The sequence below is a fragment of the Hemicordylus capensis genome, chromosome 6 (assembly GCF_027244095.1).
Source record: "Hemicordylus capensis ecotype Gifberg chromosome 6, rHemCap1.1.pri, whole genome shotgun sequence".
Lineage (NCBI taxonomy): Eukaryota > Metazoa > Chordata > Lepidosauria > Squamata > Cordylidae > Hemicordylus > Hemicordylus capensis.
The window spans coordinates 37,667,922-37,685,569 of record NC_069662.1 but is presented as its reverse complement, the minus strand read 5'-3'; the positions used below and the strand labels follow the sequence as shown (position 1 = coordinate 37,685,569).

Here is a 17,648-nt window from a genome sequence, read left to right as displayed (position 1 = left end):
CCGTTTCCTGGGCCTCCATTTTGTGAATGAAATTCCTCTCCATCCCATCCAGGGACAGGCAGGCTCGGTGCCAAGCCGCAGGGAGGGCGGAGGCTCAAGGTTATGCAATGCCAGGGGGAACAGAGCCACTGTCTCTCTGTCTCTCTCTCCTCCCTGCTTTGCTAGCATTTCAAGGTTGCCAATTGTACAAGAATCCTCCTCTCCCGCTGCAACAGAATTCTCAATTCAATGTAGATTTTGGGGCAAGGAGGGCAGGGGGGAAACAGTGCAACTTGAGCAAGAGATGGATGGAAAGGAAAGCACAAAATCTGCACCAGCAAGCGGGGGGGAAAGGTCATTTAAAGAGTGACAGGGGTGTTGATTATTTTTCCTGGTAAGTCATGCAGAAAGGTTGAGCAAGGCATGGGTGGCTGAATTGCTGAGCCCTCGGCCCAGTGAGAGCCCTAATCTACACTCTCAATCTCTCTCTTGGGGCTCTGCAGACAAGCAGGAAGTGTGGAATGAAAGCTGCAGTCTCAGTGGAGGAGGGACAGGCCGCTTCTGCCTGGGGTGGGGAGAACAGGTTTGCAGGAGTATACTGCACAGTTGGTCTGGGGGCTCGACAAAAACCGGCAGCTGGCCCCGAATGAAGTCTTCATAGAACCTTGCAACACCTGACAGGCTATCATTCCATAGCCAGATGTGCAAAAGTGGAGCAGGCTCATCTAAAAATAGCAATTTGGTCTCACACACACCCAAAGCGCCAGTTTGCAAACGATAGAGCTTAGCACAGAAACCAACCCAATGTGGTTGCTTCTGGCCTGGAAAACAGATGAAGCTGAAAGAAAAAGACGCCAGATGAGCTGGCTCATCAATTAAGCTCTTTAATGGAGGCTCTCCTTCCCATCTCACCAACATCTGAGTTATTTGGTTTGGGACATGGGAAAGGGCTATTTTCAGTTGCTGGATCCTTGCTGTGGAACTCCTTACCGGGGAGACTTGCTTCATTCTCCTCGAATGGCCTTCCTCCCCACCACCACTAAAAATACTTTTTTAAAAAAGAAACAGGCTTTTGGCCTACAGATCTCTTAGTTTGTTCTTGCTGGCTCTTTAGTAGATTTGCTGATACTATCACTTTTAGCCTACTTTCCAGTAAGCATATGAGATCACCCGGCATTCCGTGTGTGTGTGTGTCCCCTCCCGCCCCCAGCAACTTCGCAATGCTTGGCCCAATATGAACCAAATCAGGTACAGTTGTAGGGACTCCTCAACGGAGTAGTTTGTGATGATGTCATGCACCTTGATTCAAGATGGTGGACACATGAATGATGAGGCTCAAGTGAGCTAACTTGTGAACTGTCAAACCGATTTGGACCAAATTTATTCCAGTTACAGGGATCGTGAAAGGAATGTAGGCAGATTGGTTCTCACTAGATCAACTTGTTCACTGCCATTTCAGTCTCATTTTCGACCGTTTTATTGCAATATTGTTTAATTATGTTATTTATATTGTTTGAAACTTATGATGTTGGCCGTTTTGGATGTGCTTGGGAAAGCGGAAAATGCATCTCTCACATAAAATAGATAGATAGATAGATAGTTAGATAGATAGATAGCCTCTAAGAGGATAGAAATCTTCCTCAGGCTGCAAAATTCTAACCCCCATTTGCAACTGCCCACTGAAGAACAAGATCCCAAACTACAATTCCCAGGGTTCCCAGGGAAGTCAAAGACAGTTCAACCAATAGAAAATCCAGTTGCAGTTTTTGGTGGACATCGACATACCCGTGAGGACTGGTTGTCTCCTCCCTGCGCCTGACCCTCTTGGGCCCTACCTGTGTCATATGCATAGTCCATCTGTTCTTGCTTGATCACCATTCCTGCTGTGTACTGGGAGCTGCTACTGGCCCCCAGGGTGTTCGCCTGTTCATACATAGGGTCATGGAACTCTTGCTTGAAGCCCTGCGGAGGGTATGGCAGGCAGGGGGCAGAGAGTGGGCGCTGATAAGCAACTGGAGGGTCAGATCCCAAGGCCGACTGAGAGGTGGAGAAGGATTGGCCTGTCTCAGTAGGCAGCTGGTACGACGGGCTGGAGTGGTAGAGAAAGACAGTGGGTTGAAGAGAGCAACTGATAGTTTAAGACGGCAGGCCAGTGGCAGCCAGTAGGGGTGAACTGGGCTGGTGGTGGCACATGAGCCTCAGGTGAAGCTCGTTCTCAGTCCTCTGCCTGGTCCGTCTGCCTGGCTCTCCCTTGCCACACCCAGCCGTGGCATTAGCCCTTTGTGTGCGGGCTGGTCATTTGCGGAGTTTCCCAACCCAGTGAACAACCAGTCCACAAGCAAAGAGTGTACAGAACTGGTTCGACTGGTTCAAACTCGAACTGGACCAAGCCTGGTCCGATACAGACAGGTTTGCCCAAGTTCGAGAGCTAAGCTTGTATAGGAGAATCCGCCACCAAGCTGCACTGCTGGGGGGTAGTGCTGGCGGGGTTTAGAGGAGCTGCCGCCCCACCATTGCCACTGACTAAGCTGGTAAGGTACCTTCTCGCTGCCGCCCCTCTGCCTCCTGGCCGCCCTTAGAACACTTTTAAAGGGTTCCCCCACTCTTTTGCTTGTAAAGAGGAATCCTCACTGGATTGCCCTTTACAAGCATAGCCCTCGAACTGGGTCGAACCAGGTCGAACCGGTTCGACCGAACAGACCGGACCGTCTGAACCGGTTCCATGCACACCCCTACAAGCAAGGGGTTAATGCCGGCTGTGGTGAAGGAGAGTGAGCAGCCGGGACAGGGCAGGAGGAGTGAGAAAGAGGCTCACCTGAGGCTCATGTACTGTCCCTCGATCCACCCATATCAGCTGCCACTACAGTGAGCGAGTTCACACGATCCTCAAGAGGATAGGAAAAGCATCCTACCCAAGTTTAGCAGCTGTGTGCACTCCTGTTTTGCGAGCATGTGGAAATAAAGAGCAGGGTAGGAGGCAGAGGAATTGACTGTGTGTAAGGCAGTAGAAGCTTAGTAGAAGAGCTTATCCTCCAACCTGATTAAACTGCTGGCTACAGCTGCTGGGTAGGAGTGAGACGGAGTCCTCCTATCCAGCACAAGCCTTGCAGGCTATCGCTGCCTGCACCTCCTACCTTGTTTTGTACTCTCACATGATCACAAAACACTCTGCACAGCTCCCAGACTCGTTTAGGACTATTGCTGGCCATGAGAGCCATCCTAGTGATTCCCAAACTGGAGTATAACCTAGGGCAGGCGTGGCCCATGAACACGCCTCCGGGGGGGGGCAGCTTCTTTAAGTGTAAATCCGTTTACACTTAAAGAAGCCCCCCCCCCGGAGGAGTGTTCACGGGCCACCCCTGTCCTAGGGGTATCTTATAGATGCAAACTATCTCTCCTCCACCTCTGTCCTCACCCATACCAACTCCAGCAACATCCCTGGTAAACCAATGGTAAAGCATGTGCCAAAAGCCCTAAGTGCAATCCCCAGGATCTCCAGGTAGGGCTGAGAAAACCCCTGCCTGAAACCTCAGATAGAAGCTGCCAGACAGTGTTGGCAATACTAAGCTCGACCGGCCAATGGCCCAACTCAGTAGACAGCTTCATATGTTGAGCACTGTAATCTGAATATACATCAGAAGTAGCATTAAGGTCCTCCTTTTTGAGCTGGTATTTGGTGGCTGGAGGTGACACCTGGGGAGCAGTATCTTGGAAGGGGGGAGGAAAGATAAGAGTTTCTGTTTTAAAATACTGTATGCTACCTGCCTTGATCCTCTAGGAGAGAATGGGAGACCAATAAACATACCTACACCTGGCCATGGCTCACCTTTGTTCCATAAGGTACACCCGGCTGGGCGCAGCCTGGGGTGGCCCGTGGGGGCTCATGAAGTTCGAGTCTTGCCTAGAGACACAGACAAGCACTGATTTTTAGCAAGTTGTACATCTTTATTGCTCCTGCCTACATCTTCCATTCCTCTCAGCGTAATTTTAGGCCCATTCACACGTTATGTTCAGTACTCATACAACAAGTGTGCATGTTAATGATTATAATATTTACATGATTTTAATTGTTAATTGAATTTAATTGTTTATATTTTGATGTAAACCTCCCAAGCCATTTTTGGAAGGGTGGTATATAAATAAAATAAAATAAAATAAAATAAAATAAAATAAAATAAAATAAAATAAAATAAAATAAAATAAAATAATAGATGGAAGGCTCATCTATTATTAGAGTTGAGGCTGTGGCTACTACAGCCTTCAGCTAAAGTCCCGGATCTAAAGAAATGATAACTCTAGGCTGGATCTCACGACTGTTAAAATCAGAGTAGGAGTTGAGCTACCCAGATTTGCATGATCTGCTTTTCTCATGCATTTCCCTCAAGCCTGGGTTACCCAGCTTTTGTACTCAAGTATTAACTCAGGGTGGAAGAGAGGGAGAGCCCCTCTACCCTGATTCTCTGGTTATGAGAACTCTCAAACCTCTTCTACCTGGTTGAATGGTATGTGCCATGTCCTCCCCCATATGGGAACCAGAGGACTGTGGCTACTGCAGTTGCTGTCAATGGATTTGCTAGCCTGCAAAGCGCACTCTATGTTCCCAAGGCTGGAGCAGCTTTGTCAGGGCTGCATCCACCTCTTGCTCCTTCATGGACAATGGGACAGCAGCCACTGACCTTATGAAGCATTTCCAGTCTGCTGAAAATGCAAAGCATGCTGGGAAGGCATACACGCCCTTGAAGGACTTTGCATGGAGGGGTGGGGCTTGCAGCTGCTGAGCTCAGCCATGGAGCTTTGGGATGGAGCTGTGCTCGTGGGTTTGCAGAGCCAAGAAGAGGTGATGCCCATATGTTAGGTGCAGGGTAACATCTCTCCTGAGCTCCTACTAGGGTTGCCATGTCCCCCCAAATTTAGAGTAGCCACTGGATTTTGGCTCCTCCAGCCAGCTGCTAAATTCCACCTGGATTTACACAGATTTCAAATGCGCTGCCTGGATTGCCTGGATTTTACCCTGGATCCGATCACATGGGAGGGGAGGGGAGGAGGGGGAAGTATACAAATCAATACAAATACAAATAAATAAATAAATAAATAAAATGCAAATTAGTTCCCACATAATTTGTATACTATGCAGATTAGGCCACCGGGATTTGAGAAACTGGAATATGGCAACCCTAGGCCTCCTACCCATTCCAAAATGGTCAGGTGAATGGGCTGACTGTCAGGTCTTGGGGCTTAATGAAAAGAGGTGGACACTGCCTCTGGATGCAGCTTGCAAACCGGCCTGGGGCCTCTTGGCTGGTCACCCTCTGAAGAAGGCTGAATGGATGAACCATTGTCCTCATGAACACCGGAAAGGTCATTCCGAACCGGGATGAGGCCATGGGCAGCTGTGTCGTAAGCCACAGAGGCTGGAGCACAGCAAGGCAGAAACGCTTCAAGTGACACCCTGGGCCTGCTCCCCGACAGCGTTACCTGGCATAAAGGCACTGCTCCCGGCTGCGGTACTGAAAAGGCTGTCTGTGCCTGCAGGACCCGGATGCTTCTGAACATGGGCTCTGTGGTTCTTTCTTGATCTTGGCTGGAGGACTATGAAGGGCTACTGGAAAAAGGAAATGAAGACGTCAGGGCACATCCCTTCTGTGTACAGTGGCTGACATACAGAGCAAGCAGACAGCAGTGCTGCAAAAAGGCTGCCTAACAGCACTTCCCAACTAACTGTACCAGTGAAGGGGCAACTTTCAACACCTTTCCCTTCCCCAAGAAGCCTTTGGGGCCACCTGAAAATATGTCTTCCACAGGGACACATTTTCAGGTGGCACAGAGGACTTCCCAAGGAAGGCGAGAAGGTCGTCAAACATTCCCTTCCCTGGCACACTGGTTCAGTTAGTTGCAGGGGTGTAGCTATAACTGAGCGGATGGGTTCAAAGAACCCGGGGGGCCCCAACTCCTGAAGGCCCCCCCGGCTCCACCCCTCCCTATTTTCTTCATTATCTCCTTCACTCCAAGGGGCCACCGAGGAGAGGGCCCTGATTAGTTGGGAAGTGCTGATCAGCTGCTCTCTGGCTGCACTGGTGTCTCCTTGCTCGGTAAATCAGCTACTAACAGGCAAAGCTTCAGTAAGTCAAAGTTGGGACGGCGGGCAAGGATTCCTCTCACCCACATCCAAAACGCAAAACTAAGAGCAACATTTTCATTGGGTGCTGCATAACATTAGGACTCCACAGGACCAGAAAATGAATGTTTTTAGATCCCAGCAGCAGAAATCCCAGCTGTTCAACCAGCAAAGGGTGTCTGGGGAATAGCCACAGCTTCCCTTGTTTCTATATTCATTCAGAAATTGTACAGGCCCAGACTGACCCTGGCCTTCTGACTAGGGTTGCTGTATTCTGGCTTTCCAAGTCCGGGTGCCTAATTTGCATATTGTGTAAACTGGCTTGAAAATACTTTTTGAGCAGAATAAGGACTGCATGTTTTGCTCCAGAACTCCACTTTTACAAGGGCTAGAGCTTAGCTTTAAAAAGAAAGAAAGAAAGCTGAAATCCGGGCGAATCTGAGTGAGCTAAGCAAACTGGATGAGACGCTTAAAATCCAGGTGAAATCCGGAATTCCGGGGGGCATGGCAACCCTACTTCTGACCACTCACAAACCCTACTTCTGACCACTCACAAAAATGAGGGGTATGCATTTGTTTTTTCGGGGGGAAACAAGTCTCATTCTATTTGTTTTCTATATGTTCTGAAATGAATGTGATGAGTACAAAAGGGATTTGCTTTTGGAACCAATGATTTACTTGTGGGGATGTAAAAAATATTTTAAAAACCTATTACTTTTACTTAGTTTTCAACCCCATCTATACGCCTGGTGGAAGAAACTCCATTCTGAATGGGTATTCAAGATGGTACTCACCTAGAGGTTGTTGTGCACTGCAGTTCCTGCCACCGCTAATGCAGGTGACTGTGAAACCAAGTGGTTTCAGGGTTTGGGACGTATTTTTGTCCCATATTGTCCTGGGAGGAGATATGAACTTGTGGCAGCAAGCATGAATTGTTCCCTTTGCTAAGCAGAGTCTGTCCTGGTTTGCATTTGAATGGGAAACTACATGTGTGAGCACTGTAAGAGCTTCCCCTCAAGCAGTGGGAAGAGCACCTGCATGCTTGCATGCAGAAAGTTGCAAGTTCCCACCTGGCATCTCCAAGACAGGGCTGAGAAAGACTCCTGCCTGAAACCTTGGAGAAGCTGCTGCCAGTCTGTGTAGACAGTACTGAGCTAGATGGACCAATGGTCTGACTCAGTATAAGGCAGCTTCCTATGTTTCAAGTAAAGGTATTTTTAATAGAAACATACAGAAATGAATCAGGACCTTCCAAAGAGTGCCAAATAGTGTTCCCTCTAAGTGGGATTCCCAGATGTTGTTGACTACAACTCTCAGAATCCCCAGCTGCAATGGCTTTTGCTTGGGGGTTATGGGAGTTGTAGTCAACCACATATGGAGTTCGCTGTTAGAGAGAACACTGATCCCAAAGTAAATGACTCAAAGCCCAAATAGTTCCAAAATAAATTAAAATATAAATGATGAAAACAAATGGAGTCCCATATGATTTTTTTTTTTACATGCACACCCTTGATTTAAAAAACTTTCCTTAAGGCCCAGTTCACACAATCATTCAAATCAAATCAAAGAGGACCCACAGACCATGTGTGGTAGGTCTGAATAAATTCAGTACAGTCTGGACAGTAATGGCAAATATGTTTACATATTTATTTGTACTGAATATTAATGAAATAAACCTTAAAAACAAGGGCTTGGTGTTATTTCAGTGCCTTTGTATTCATGGGCCAAACACTGGAAGGTGGTCATAGTTTTTGCTTCTAAGTGAGCAACAGGCATAATATTATGATTTCTTACCTTCTCTCTTCTCTCTCCATAAGTTAAAAAAAAGGGGGCTAGACATTTACATGTTTATTTTCAAAGAGATAAATCAAATTCAGAAAGGGGGCTTAAAATGCCATTGAGGGCCAGACCCCCCTGTGGCCATGGCTCTGGGCAAATGGCTACAAAAAGTTTTGAAATGATCAAATTTAAAAAACAAAACAAAACCAAGTTAAGGGAGGTTGCAAGAAAATCACTTTCTAGTTAAGTGGCTTCCGTTTGTTACAATTTTGGAACTCCAAAAACTGCAATACATTTTCACCAAAATTCTGATTCATGGGAGGGAGGAGGTGTTCATATCCCTAAATATAGATCTGCAACAACGTTTGACATTTTTAAACACTGAGAGCAGATCACTCTCTACAACCCCAAATATCTTTCCAAAGACTAGCGTATGTTCAAAAGGAGGGAATTGCTCCTGCTCTTCTGGGTCTCATTCATTATTTTTGTGCTTGCTTTTTTTTTTTTAAGATGACTTTAGGTTTACATTTTAAAAGAGTTCATTTATTGTTGATTATTATTATGAGGGAGTGGGGCCATAGATCCGTTTTAGAGCACCTGCTTTGCATGCAGAATGTCCCAGGTTCAAGCCCTGGCATCTCCAGGGGGACTGGAAAAGATCCCTGTCTGAAACCCTGGAGGGCTGCTGCCAGTGAGGGTAGACAGTAGCTAGATGGACCAATGGTCTGACTCAGTATAAGGCAGCTTAATAGGTTCGTTGTGGTTTTAAAATTGTGTTTACAAACTGTCTTGAACTTTTTTTTTTAATTTTAAGGTGGGGTAGACGTCTAATAAAATAAAAATATTAGCAATATTGAAGAGACAAGAAGACCTGTAATTTAAAAGGAAACTGATGCCCACAGCAGAATTAGTCTTACAGAGCAATCCCGGGCAGAGATAGCTGGACGGAAGCCCATGGCTGTCTTAGCACTGCGCCGGACCTGGCGTTTTCCCACCGTTCCAGTGTCATCCTGGTCTTCCCCAAGAAGGCCCTGCCTTCCCCTCCTCTCCCTTCCCCTCCTCGCAGTACTTACAGTTTTCTGAATGAAAATCAGGCACAAATTGCTCATCGCTGTCTGGAACCTGAGCTGCAAAGTGCAAGAAAGGAGGATGGGTAACACTTGGCATCCAGTTCAAGGCTCTATTAAAACCAGGCACTAGGAAAGAAACCGGCTACATTCGAGACGGGAACGGATCACTGCCAGGAGACAAGCGCCTGCCTTCCCTTGGGATTGCAATCACTTCTACGTAATCTTTTCCCCAGTAGATTCGCCCATTAAACCTGGCTCTTTCCTTCCTTCTTTTGAGCATCCAAACCTGGCTGTTTGTCTGCCCTTTCCCTTTTCTTCGTGCAATACCAATCTCAAGATGTTGCATTCACAGAGTTGGAAAATAAGCAAAGACCATCAAGGCCAACCCTGACTCAGAAGTCTGGCTGGCGAACCCATCAGCCTTCGCAGATCAAGCCAAACAATCCATTCCATAGCTGGGCACAAGAAGAAAGGAAGGCAAAGCAGGCCAAGGTGTCTGCAAAGCGAAGAGACCTTTCTCGGCCTGGCCTACCTCACAGGGTCGTTGTGAGGATAAACATCACAACCATATACACTGCTCTGGGCTCCTCAGAGGAAGAGCAGGATATACATGTAAAATTCAATGAATGAATGAATGAATGAATACCCCAAGAAAACTCAAGAAAACAAGCCAAGCCACAAACATCAGCTTTGCAATCACACAATTTGTCTTCTAGGCCTTGACCAATTTCCTTTGGAGCTAGGAGCCAGCCCAAATATTTAGAAGTCAGACAATACACACTTGACAAAATTACCAGGTCTTGTGACAGACACTGTGAAGGGAGAGGGTAGGTGGGTTTCTCTTCAGAACCAGGGCTACACAACGGCAGCCCTCCTGCAGATGTTGGATTACAACTCCCATCATCCCTGACTATTGGCCACTGTGGCTGGGGATGATGGGAGTTGTAGTCTGAAAACAGCTGGAGGGCCCAAGTTGTGCCGCCCTACTCTAGGGCTGTAACAAGCTTAGAACAAAAGGAGGGCTGCCTGAGACAATTATGGGAGTTGTAGGTCCCAGGTTGGCGGCTACCATATGGAAAAGAGGAGAGGTCTCCTGTACCTTTAAGAGATGCACAGAAGTTGAGCCTTTCTTTCCCCTGCATAACAAGCAGTGCCTGCTGAAATGCCCTCTTCTGTACATCTCTTAAAGGTACAAGAAACCTCTCCTCTTTTCCAAATGGCAGTACTACCCAGGCTCAGCCCCTGGTGTCTCCAGGTAGGACTGAAAAAAGACCCCCGTGTGAAGCCCTGGACAGCTGCGGCCAGTCAACAGAGACAATACGGAGCTGGATGGACCAACCGACTGACAACTCAAAAGGCATGATGCGGTGTTGCCATGCCATCATGAGACCATAAAGAGGAAAAGGGTTCCCCCCACTTTTCACACTCCCCTCCCTGCAGGGGCATATCTAGGGGTAGGGCAGGCAGGGCACATGCCCTGGGCGCCACTTGAAGGGGGCACCATTTTTGAAAAATTAAAAATTAAAAAAAAATGGCCACCAAAAACAAAATGGCCACCATGCATGCTCAAATGGCCTCTGTGAGGCCCTAGGCCATGCCAGGACTCGCAGAGGCCATTTGAGCATATGTGGTGGCCATCTTGTTTTCAGCGGCCATTTTTTTAAAAAGTTATTTTAAAAAATGGCCACCACACATGCTCAAATGGTCTCTGTGAGGCCCTAGAGGGGGGAGGGCGAACCTTTGCAGACCCCCTCACGGCCTTTAGGAAGCCCCCCAAAGGGGCTACAGGTTAAAAAAAAATATTTTTTTAAAATATAATATGTCACTGTACACATATTCAGATTGGCACTATGTACAGAGAATCAGGGCTTGTGAATACTGAGCTGAAGCTTATGAGCTAGGATTGTATTCATTTGCTCTTACTTTGCTTCTTGTGATAAGTGAGTTAAATGTGATGTCTTAATAATATAGCTATTAATGGTGAGTTTGTCCTTGAATCAGTGTGAAATCCTTAGTATTAAGGCCCACTGGGAGTTTCTTGCTCTCTTTCTCTCATTTTAACTGTCTTTCTGAAATACTAGAATATATTCCAAGCAATGACACAGTTTACTCTGCATATCCTTTAATTATTTTCAGAGTATCTGGGAAAAGTCAAATTCTCCATTTATTTTTAAAACTTATGTAATAGCTATGCTACAATGCATAGTAGAGAATTAGACAGGCACTTCTGTTTAGTTTTCCAAGTACACCTCCACATAGTATTTGGGTATTTCATGAGCCACAGCATACTGAAATTTGTAGTTTTCCAGCATGTTTTGGTCTGGCTACGTCCACTGCTAAATAGTTTTGGAAATATGAAAAGATTAACGAGCTTGACTTGTATTTTTCAGCTGATATTATGGTAAAGTTATCTGAAAGATGGGTGTCAGATGTTTGGACAGGGGGCGCAATTTCAGTGCTTGCCCTAGGCGCTATTTTCCCTAGATACGCCTCTGCTTCCCTGCCAGGAGCAACACCTGTGACCCCAGATATCAGCACAATGGCACTTTGGAGACCTCCACATCCACTCTTAGAGTTCCGTTTGTATTTTCGATCCTGGACAGTAACACGGGAGAACCTGTGCCGCCACAGCCCCCGGACTGCTCACTTTGGATATGTTTTCCTTGTTTCCTACTTGCGTAGTATAAATAGAACCGTCAGCTTCTCAAAGAGGCGAGTGCTTTTTAATGCTTTCCACAGGGGAATGAGTTAAAGGGACACCCGCCACTTCAATTCAAGCTGGAGAAAATGGAGACAGCTCTCTGTTTCATGGGGATTTAAGGTGGCAGAGGGTTGGAATGAAGTCCTCACAAGATAGGTCAGCACTGGATGCGGCCATCACTCAGTGGCAGAGCATCTGCTTTGTGTGCAGAAGGTCCCAATCCATGGCAGCATCTCCAGGTAAGACTGGGAAAGATGATTGCCTGAAGTCTTGGAGAGCCACTGCCAGTCAGTGTCCAGGACTGCTCAACTTTGGCCCTCCTACAAATGTTGGCCTACAACTCCCATAATCCCTGGCTATTGGCCACTGTGGCTGGGGATTTTGAGAGTTGTCGTCCAAAAACAACTGGGGGACCACAGTTGAGCAGGCCTGGAAGAAGCTGAAGGTTCTGTTTATACTACCCAAGTAGGCCTGCTCAACACATTAGATAATACTGAGCTAGACGGACCAAGGGTCAGTATAAGGCAGCTGCCTATGTTCCTAGCATGTAAAAAGGTAAAGGTAAAGTCATGCCGTCGAGTCAGTGTCGACTCCTGGCGACCACAGAGGCCTGTGGTTGTCCTTGGTAAAATACAGGAGGGGTTAACCATTGCCATCTCCCGCGCAGTATGAGATGATGCCTTTCAGCATCTTCCTATATCACTGCTGCCTGATAGAGGAGTTTCCCATTGTCTAGGAAACATACCAGCAGGGATTCGAACCGGCAACCCTCTTGCTCCCTCGGCAGGTTATTTCCCCACTGCGCCACAAAGTGACAACTCCTAGAATAACTCCTAGACCTTAATGACTTTCTTGACTTAATGACAACTCCTAAACCTTAATGACTTTCTACAAGGACTGAGAGCTAGTGATGTGCAAATGTATAGCACCGGAAACTGAGTCTTCCCAGTCTAACTAAATCCTCACTCAGCTGTGAAGCTGATTGGCAGGCTGGCAGGCCAGGCTGAGAGAGAGCCTGCTATCTCACAGGGTTGTTGTGAGGATCAAACGAAGAGGGGGAGTCATGCATGCTACCCTGAGCACCTTGGAGGAAGGGTGGAATAAAAATATATGGGTAACTGGAGGTCTGGGAGTAAAATCTGGCCCCCAGCAAGGTCATCGATCCCAAGCTCCCCATAGTAGTACACAGCTAGCCATTTTCTTACAGGCAAAGGGCGGACAAAGGACTCTTTAATCCCTCCCTCTCCTGCAGAAGATGACAAGAGCCTTAGGCAAAGACTTCCCCTTATTATGGATCTCATCTGCTCCCTGCCCTGCACAAAGCTAGACTTTGAAGAAGCAGAACAGAAAAAGTATTGACACTTTTGAACTTTGGTGCTGGAGAAGACTTTTGAAGATATCATGTGTGGGGGTGGGGGGGAAATGGCAGTTCAGTCCCCAAATAGCAAAGCAAAATCGGTTTGGTGAGAAAGCGGCAAAGCGAGAGGTCTTGACACAGTTCTTTAGTATTGAAGAACTACAAGGATTTATTTAAAGAAAATGTTACAAACAAATGTGAAAAAGCCTGCAGCTTAATTTCAGCTGTAGCTCACGACTGAAGAGAGCAACCAAAACAAACAGCCATCTCTGGAGAAACAAAATGGAGACTAACACTGGAAGAACAAAGGGGGGGGGGAAGTCCAGCACTTTTATCCATGACCCTAACCCCACCCCCAGTGGTCACTCTGAGACATTGTAGCTGAGAGCTGATGCTGCCAGGGTCCTAGCTCCAACACCATGGACAGCCAAGAAACCAAACAAATGGATCATGGAACAAATCAGAATTTTCACTCGAGGCACAAATGACCAGGCTCAAACTATTATACTTGGGGGGACACATTATGCGAAGACACAGCTCCCTTGAGAAGTCCATAATGCTGGGGAAAGTTGAAGGAAAGAGAAGGAGAGGGCGACCAGCAGCAAGGTGGATGGACTTGATTATAACAGCAATGAATGCACCACTGAGACCTAAAAGGCCAAGTTGAAGACAGATCATCCTGGAGAGAATCTTACTTATTTATTTGTAGGTAAGCCACTTTGGGAACTTTTGCTGCAAAGTGGTATATAAATATTTGTAGTATTCATCAACACCAACTTGACAGCACTTAATCAATCAGTGAGTCAAAAGCTTAGATGCCCAATGGATCAACTCTGCCGGAGCCTCTTTCATAATTCACAATGCAGAGGAGGGAGTGGTTAAAGAGCCCTTTGCCCAAGAGTGAAATGGATGGTAAAGCACTCTAGGATGCATTGTGGACCAAACACAAGCAATATGAGGAGATCCATGATCAGATCTCTTGACACTTAAAAAAAAAAAAAAAAGCCACCTGGGGGAGGGCCCACATTAGATTAAAGTAGAGGTGCTTAAGGGAGGATAGGGGTTTGCGAACTAGTTCAACTTAAACAGAGACAGTTCACATGATCCAGGTTCGAACCGAACTGGCCCAAATTTGGACGTGCGTACACACACACGCACGCGCGCACACACACACACACCATTGCCCCATTTTTAATCAAATTCTCTCTCCCATCGCTGCTTTTAAGCCTTTAAAAGAGGTCCAGAGGTCCATTCCTGGATCTCCACCATCCAGATGCATTCGTGAATCCACTATTCCCTCTAAGCTGCGCAGCTGAGTGTGCGCACACAAGATTTTAGCTCCCCGCTCAGCCGATTCAAGCTGCCACACACAGTCTCCCCCGGCTCTGGGATGGCTGCTTCAATTGCCACCATTCCCCCCATCCTTCTCCCTGCAAGTGCCACTCCCAAGTCCCAAACTAAGCGGGGTAGTGAGGGTGGGCTGTGCTGCTGCCTGTCAGCCTGCCCGCCTGCAGCCCGATCCAGCCAGGCTCAGCGTGGGCTGCTGTGCTGCCGAGCGGCCAAGAAGGCTGCCGAGCAGACGGCCGCTTCCGCCCGCCATTCAGGCTGTGCCTGTGCAAGTCTCAGGCAAGGGAGGACGAGCACAAGGCAGCAGCAACCAGCAGGCAGGAGCCGGAGCGGACTGGAGCCGAGCAGCCACCCTCAGCCAGGTCTCCCTCGTGCTCAGCCCCCTTTGCAATGCTTTCTCTTTCTCCTTGTCCCCTTCCTCCTCATCTCCTTGCCCATTTCTCTTTTTACTTGGCTTTGTTTGTTCTTATGCTTTGTTTTATTTGGGACAGTTACTATCCCTGGTGTTACTGTTAGCTCCTAACAGTTTTTCCTTCTTCACAGTCACTGGTTTAGCTTTACTGAGAGCTGCGGTAGCAGGCTCTCTTGTTTGTCCTGTGATTTCTTTGCTTATCCTTTATGGGATTCCTCTGGAATTCCTCTGAATTTGGGGCACGGTTTTTGGCTGCCGTTTTGAATCTTTGAACCCAAACCACCCCTTGCCCTTCACAGCAGTGTTCTCTCTGATTTTTTTCATTTGTGTGCAGAATTAGATTTATTCTGGGCAACAGTATCAAGGCAGTGTGTGCGCACCTGCATTCAGAGTGGGGCCTTCCGGATTCAACCTGAGTGAGATCTAAAATGAACTGAGCGGACATTAAAAAAAAAAAAAGTGTGAGCACACACACATGCGCATGCCTTAGAGGGAACAGTGCTTTGCACACAACGCATAATCAACTTGTGGAATTCTCTGCCATGAGATGTGGTGACAGCCAACAACCTGGATGGCTTTAAGAAGGATTTGGATAAGTTTTGGATTCATGGAGGAGAGGTCTATCAACGGCTACTAGTCGGAGGGCTACAAGACACCTCCAGCCTCGAAGGCAGGATGCCTCTGAGTACCAGTTGTGGGGGCATGCCCTCAACTCCTGCCTGTGGCTTCCAGCGGCATCTGGTGGGCCACTGTGCGAAACAGGATGCTGGACTAGATGGGCCTTGGGCCTGATCCAGCAGGGCTGTTCTTATGTTCCTTTTTGGGCTCCCCCCCCCTCTCTTCTTCTGTTCTCTCATCATTGTGTCTTTCCTTCCTAATTCAGATCTCTTTTAGATCCTTCTTCCCACCCTCCCTTTCCCCCTTCTTTGCTATCTTTTCTGTACTTCTTTCCTTCTCTTGTCTGCTTCTCTCCCCACCCCCCAGTCAAACTGCATTCCATTTTTTTTACCCACAACATTATCCTCGCTCTTTTTCTCTTTGGTACTGGAGTTTGCAAAACCCCTCTATCCCCACATGTCATAGTGGGGTAGCCAAAAGGCCACATGAGGATAAGGTTGTGAACCCCACATGGGAAGATGATGCTTTTAGAGAAAACTGGGCTGTATCAGCTTGCTACACATGCTTGCTTCTTGCCTTTGGAATATTGCGAGGTCTCTGTTGCTTGTAAAATGACAGAGATGCTTCTAGATCCGAACCTCTTCCTGGTGTCCAGGGAGGCCAGAGGTGCCTTTTATCAGCTTCAGCTGATACACCAGCTGTGTCCATTTCTTGAGATGAATGACCTCAAAACAGTGGTACATCTGGTGGTAACCTCTAGGCTGGATTGCTGCAATGCGCTCTATGTGGCGCTGCCCTTGTATGTAGTCCAGAAACGACAGTTGGTCCAGAATGCGGCAGCCAGGTTGGTCTCTGGGTCATCTAGGAGGGACCATATTACTCATGTCATGAAGGAATTGCACTGGCTACTGATAAGTTTCCGGGCAAAATACAAGGTGCTGGTCATCCTATATAATAAAATGCTAGGTGTCTGCGTCCGTGCCTCTGACGGGTGTTCTGGGCATGTGCGGAGCATGTGCGCAGAACACGCCGAAAGAGACAAGGACGCAGACGCCGGCTGCCATGTTGGCCAGGAGGAGGAGAAGCGGCGGCCGAGGAGAAGCGGCCGCCGCCGAAGCCGGGTGGGGGGAAAGGAGCGGCGGGGGAAGCTGGCCAAGGCCGTGGCAGAGCCGCGGCCTCGGCCAAAGGACACGGCGCGGACGAGGCGGCGGCAGAGCTGCGGCCTCGGCCAGAGGAGGCGGAGGCCCAGGCCGCGAGGCGGCGGAGGGCCAGACCGCTAAGCGAAAGAGCCGGCGGGCCATGGCTGCGAAGCAGCGGCGTGCCAGACCGTGAGGCAGCGGGGACCGGGGCCGGCCATCCAAGGCGGCCCGGCCACAGATGACAGGCGGGGGTGGAGACGGAGGGCCCAGCCCGGCCGCAGAGGCCGGCGGCGCAAACTGAAGTGCAGGCGAAGGGTCCGGCCCAGACACGGTGGCCGGCGGCGGCGCAGAGGCGGCGGAGGCCCCCCCAAAAAAAACCACCGGGGGAGGCAGAGGCCCCCCATCCAAAACCACCACGGAGCCCCCCCAAACCAAAACCACCGCGGAGGCCCCCACCCACCCAAAACCACCGCGGAGCCCCCCCCCAAACCAAAACCACCGCGGGAGGCGGAAGGCCCGGGCGGGAGGAGGCGGTGGCGGAGGGTGGAGAAGGCAACTAGCGCCCATTATTTTAACGGGCTGAAAAATACTAGTTACCTATAAAGCCCTAAACAGCGTAGGCCCTGGGTATTTAAGAGAACATCTTCTTCGTTGTGAGCCCCACCGCCTACTAAGATCATTTGGAGAGGTTTGTCTGCAGCTGTCGCCAGCTCATCTGGCGGCTACTCGGGAATGGGCCTTCTCCGTTGCAGCTTCTGGACTTTGGAATGCACTCCCTGAAATAAGAGCCTCCCCATCTCTGGCATCTTTTAAAAAGGCACTGAAGACACATTTATTCACCCAGGCTTTTAATCAGATTTATAGTTTTAAATAATTTTAATACTGGGTTTAAAATGTTTTTGATCTTTTAAATGATTTTAATTGTTAATTGATTTAATGTTTTAAATTATTTTTAATTGAAAACCACCCGGAGACACAAGTTTGGGGCAGTATAAAAATATTTTAGATAGATAGATAGATAGATAGATAGATAGATAGATAGATAGATAGATGTTGCCTTCTTCCCAACTGGATCATTGAGTGAATGTGATTCTTTGAGAACATAACAAGAAATGTGTAGTGTGAGTTCTT

General features: G+C 48.0%; 1 protein-coding gene across 5 annotated transcripts in view; it reads right to left on the bottom strand.

Moving 5' to 3' along the window:
- Positions 1-17,648, bottom strand: part of ETV4 (ETS variant transcription factor 4) — a 40,773-nt gene that overhangs the window by 9,221 nt on the left and 13,904 nt on the right. For 2 of the 5 annotated variants that reach the window (XM_053266012.1, XM_053266013.1), the window contains exons 5-8: positions 8,947-9,000; positions 5,455-5,581; positions 3,806-3,880; positions 1,815-2,068 (exon numbers count right to left, since the gene is read on the bottom strand). In XM_053266012.1, coding sequence (XP_053121987.1) covers positions 1,815-2,068; positions 3,806-3,880; positions 5,455-5,581; positions 8,947-9,000 — 510 coding nt within the window. Of the gene's footprint in view, positions 1-969; positions 1,091-1,814; positions 2,069-3,805; positions 3,881-5,454; positions 5,582-5,703; positions 8,783-8,946; positions 9,001-17,114; positions 17,187-17,648 lie in introns of those variants that run through there. The other 3 variants (XM_053266015.1, XM_053266014.1, XM_053266018.1) reach the window with 3 other exon arrangements.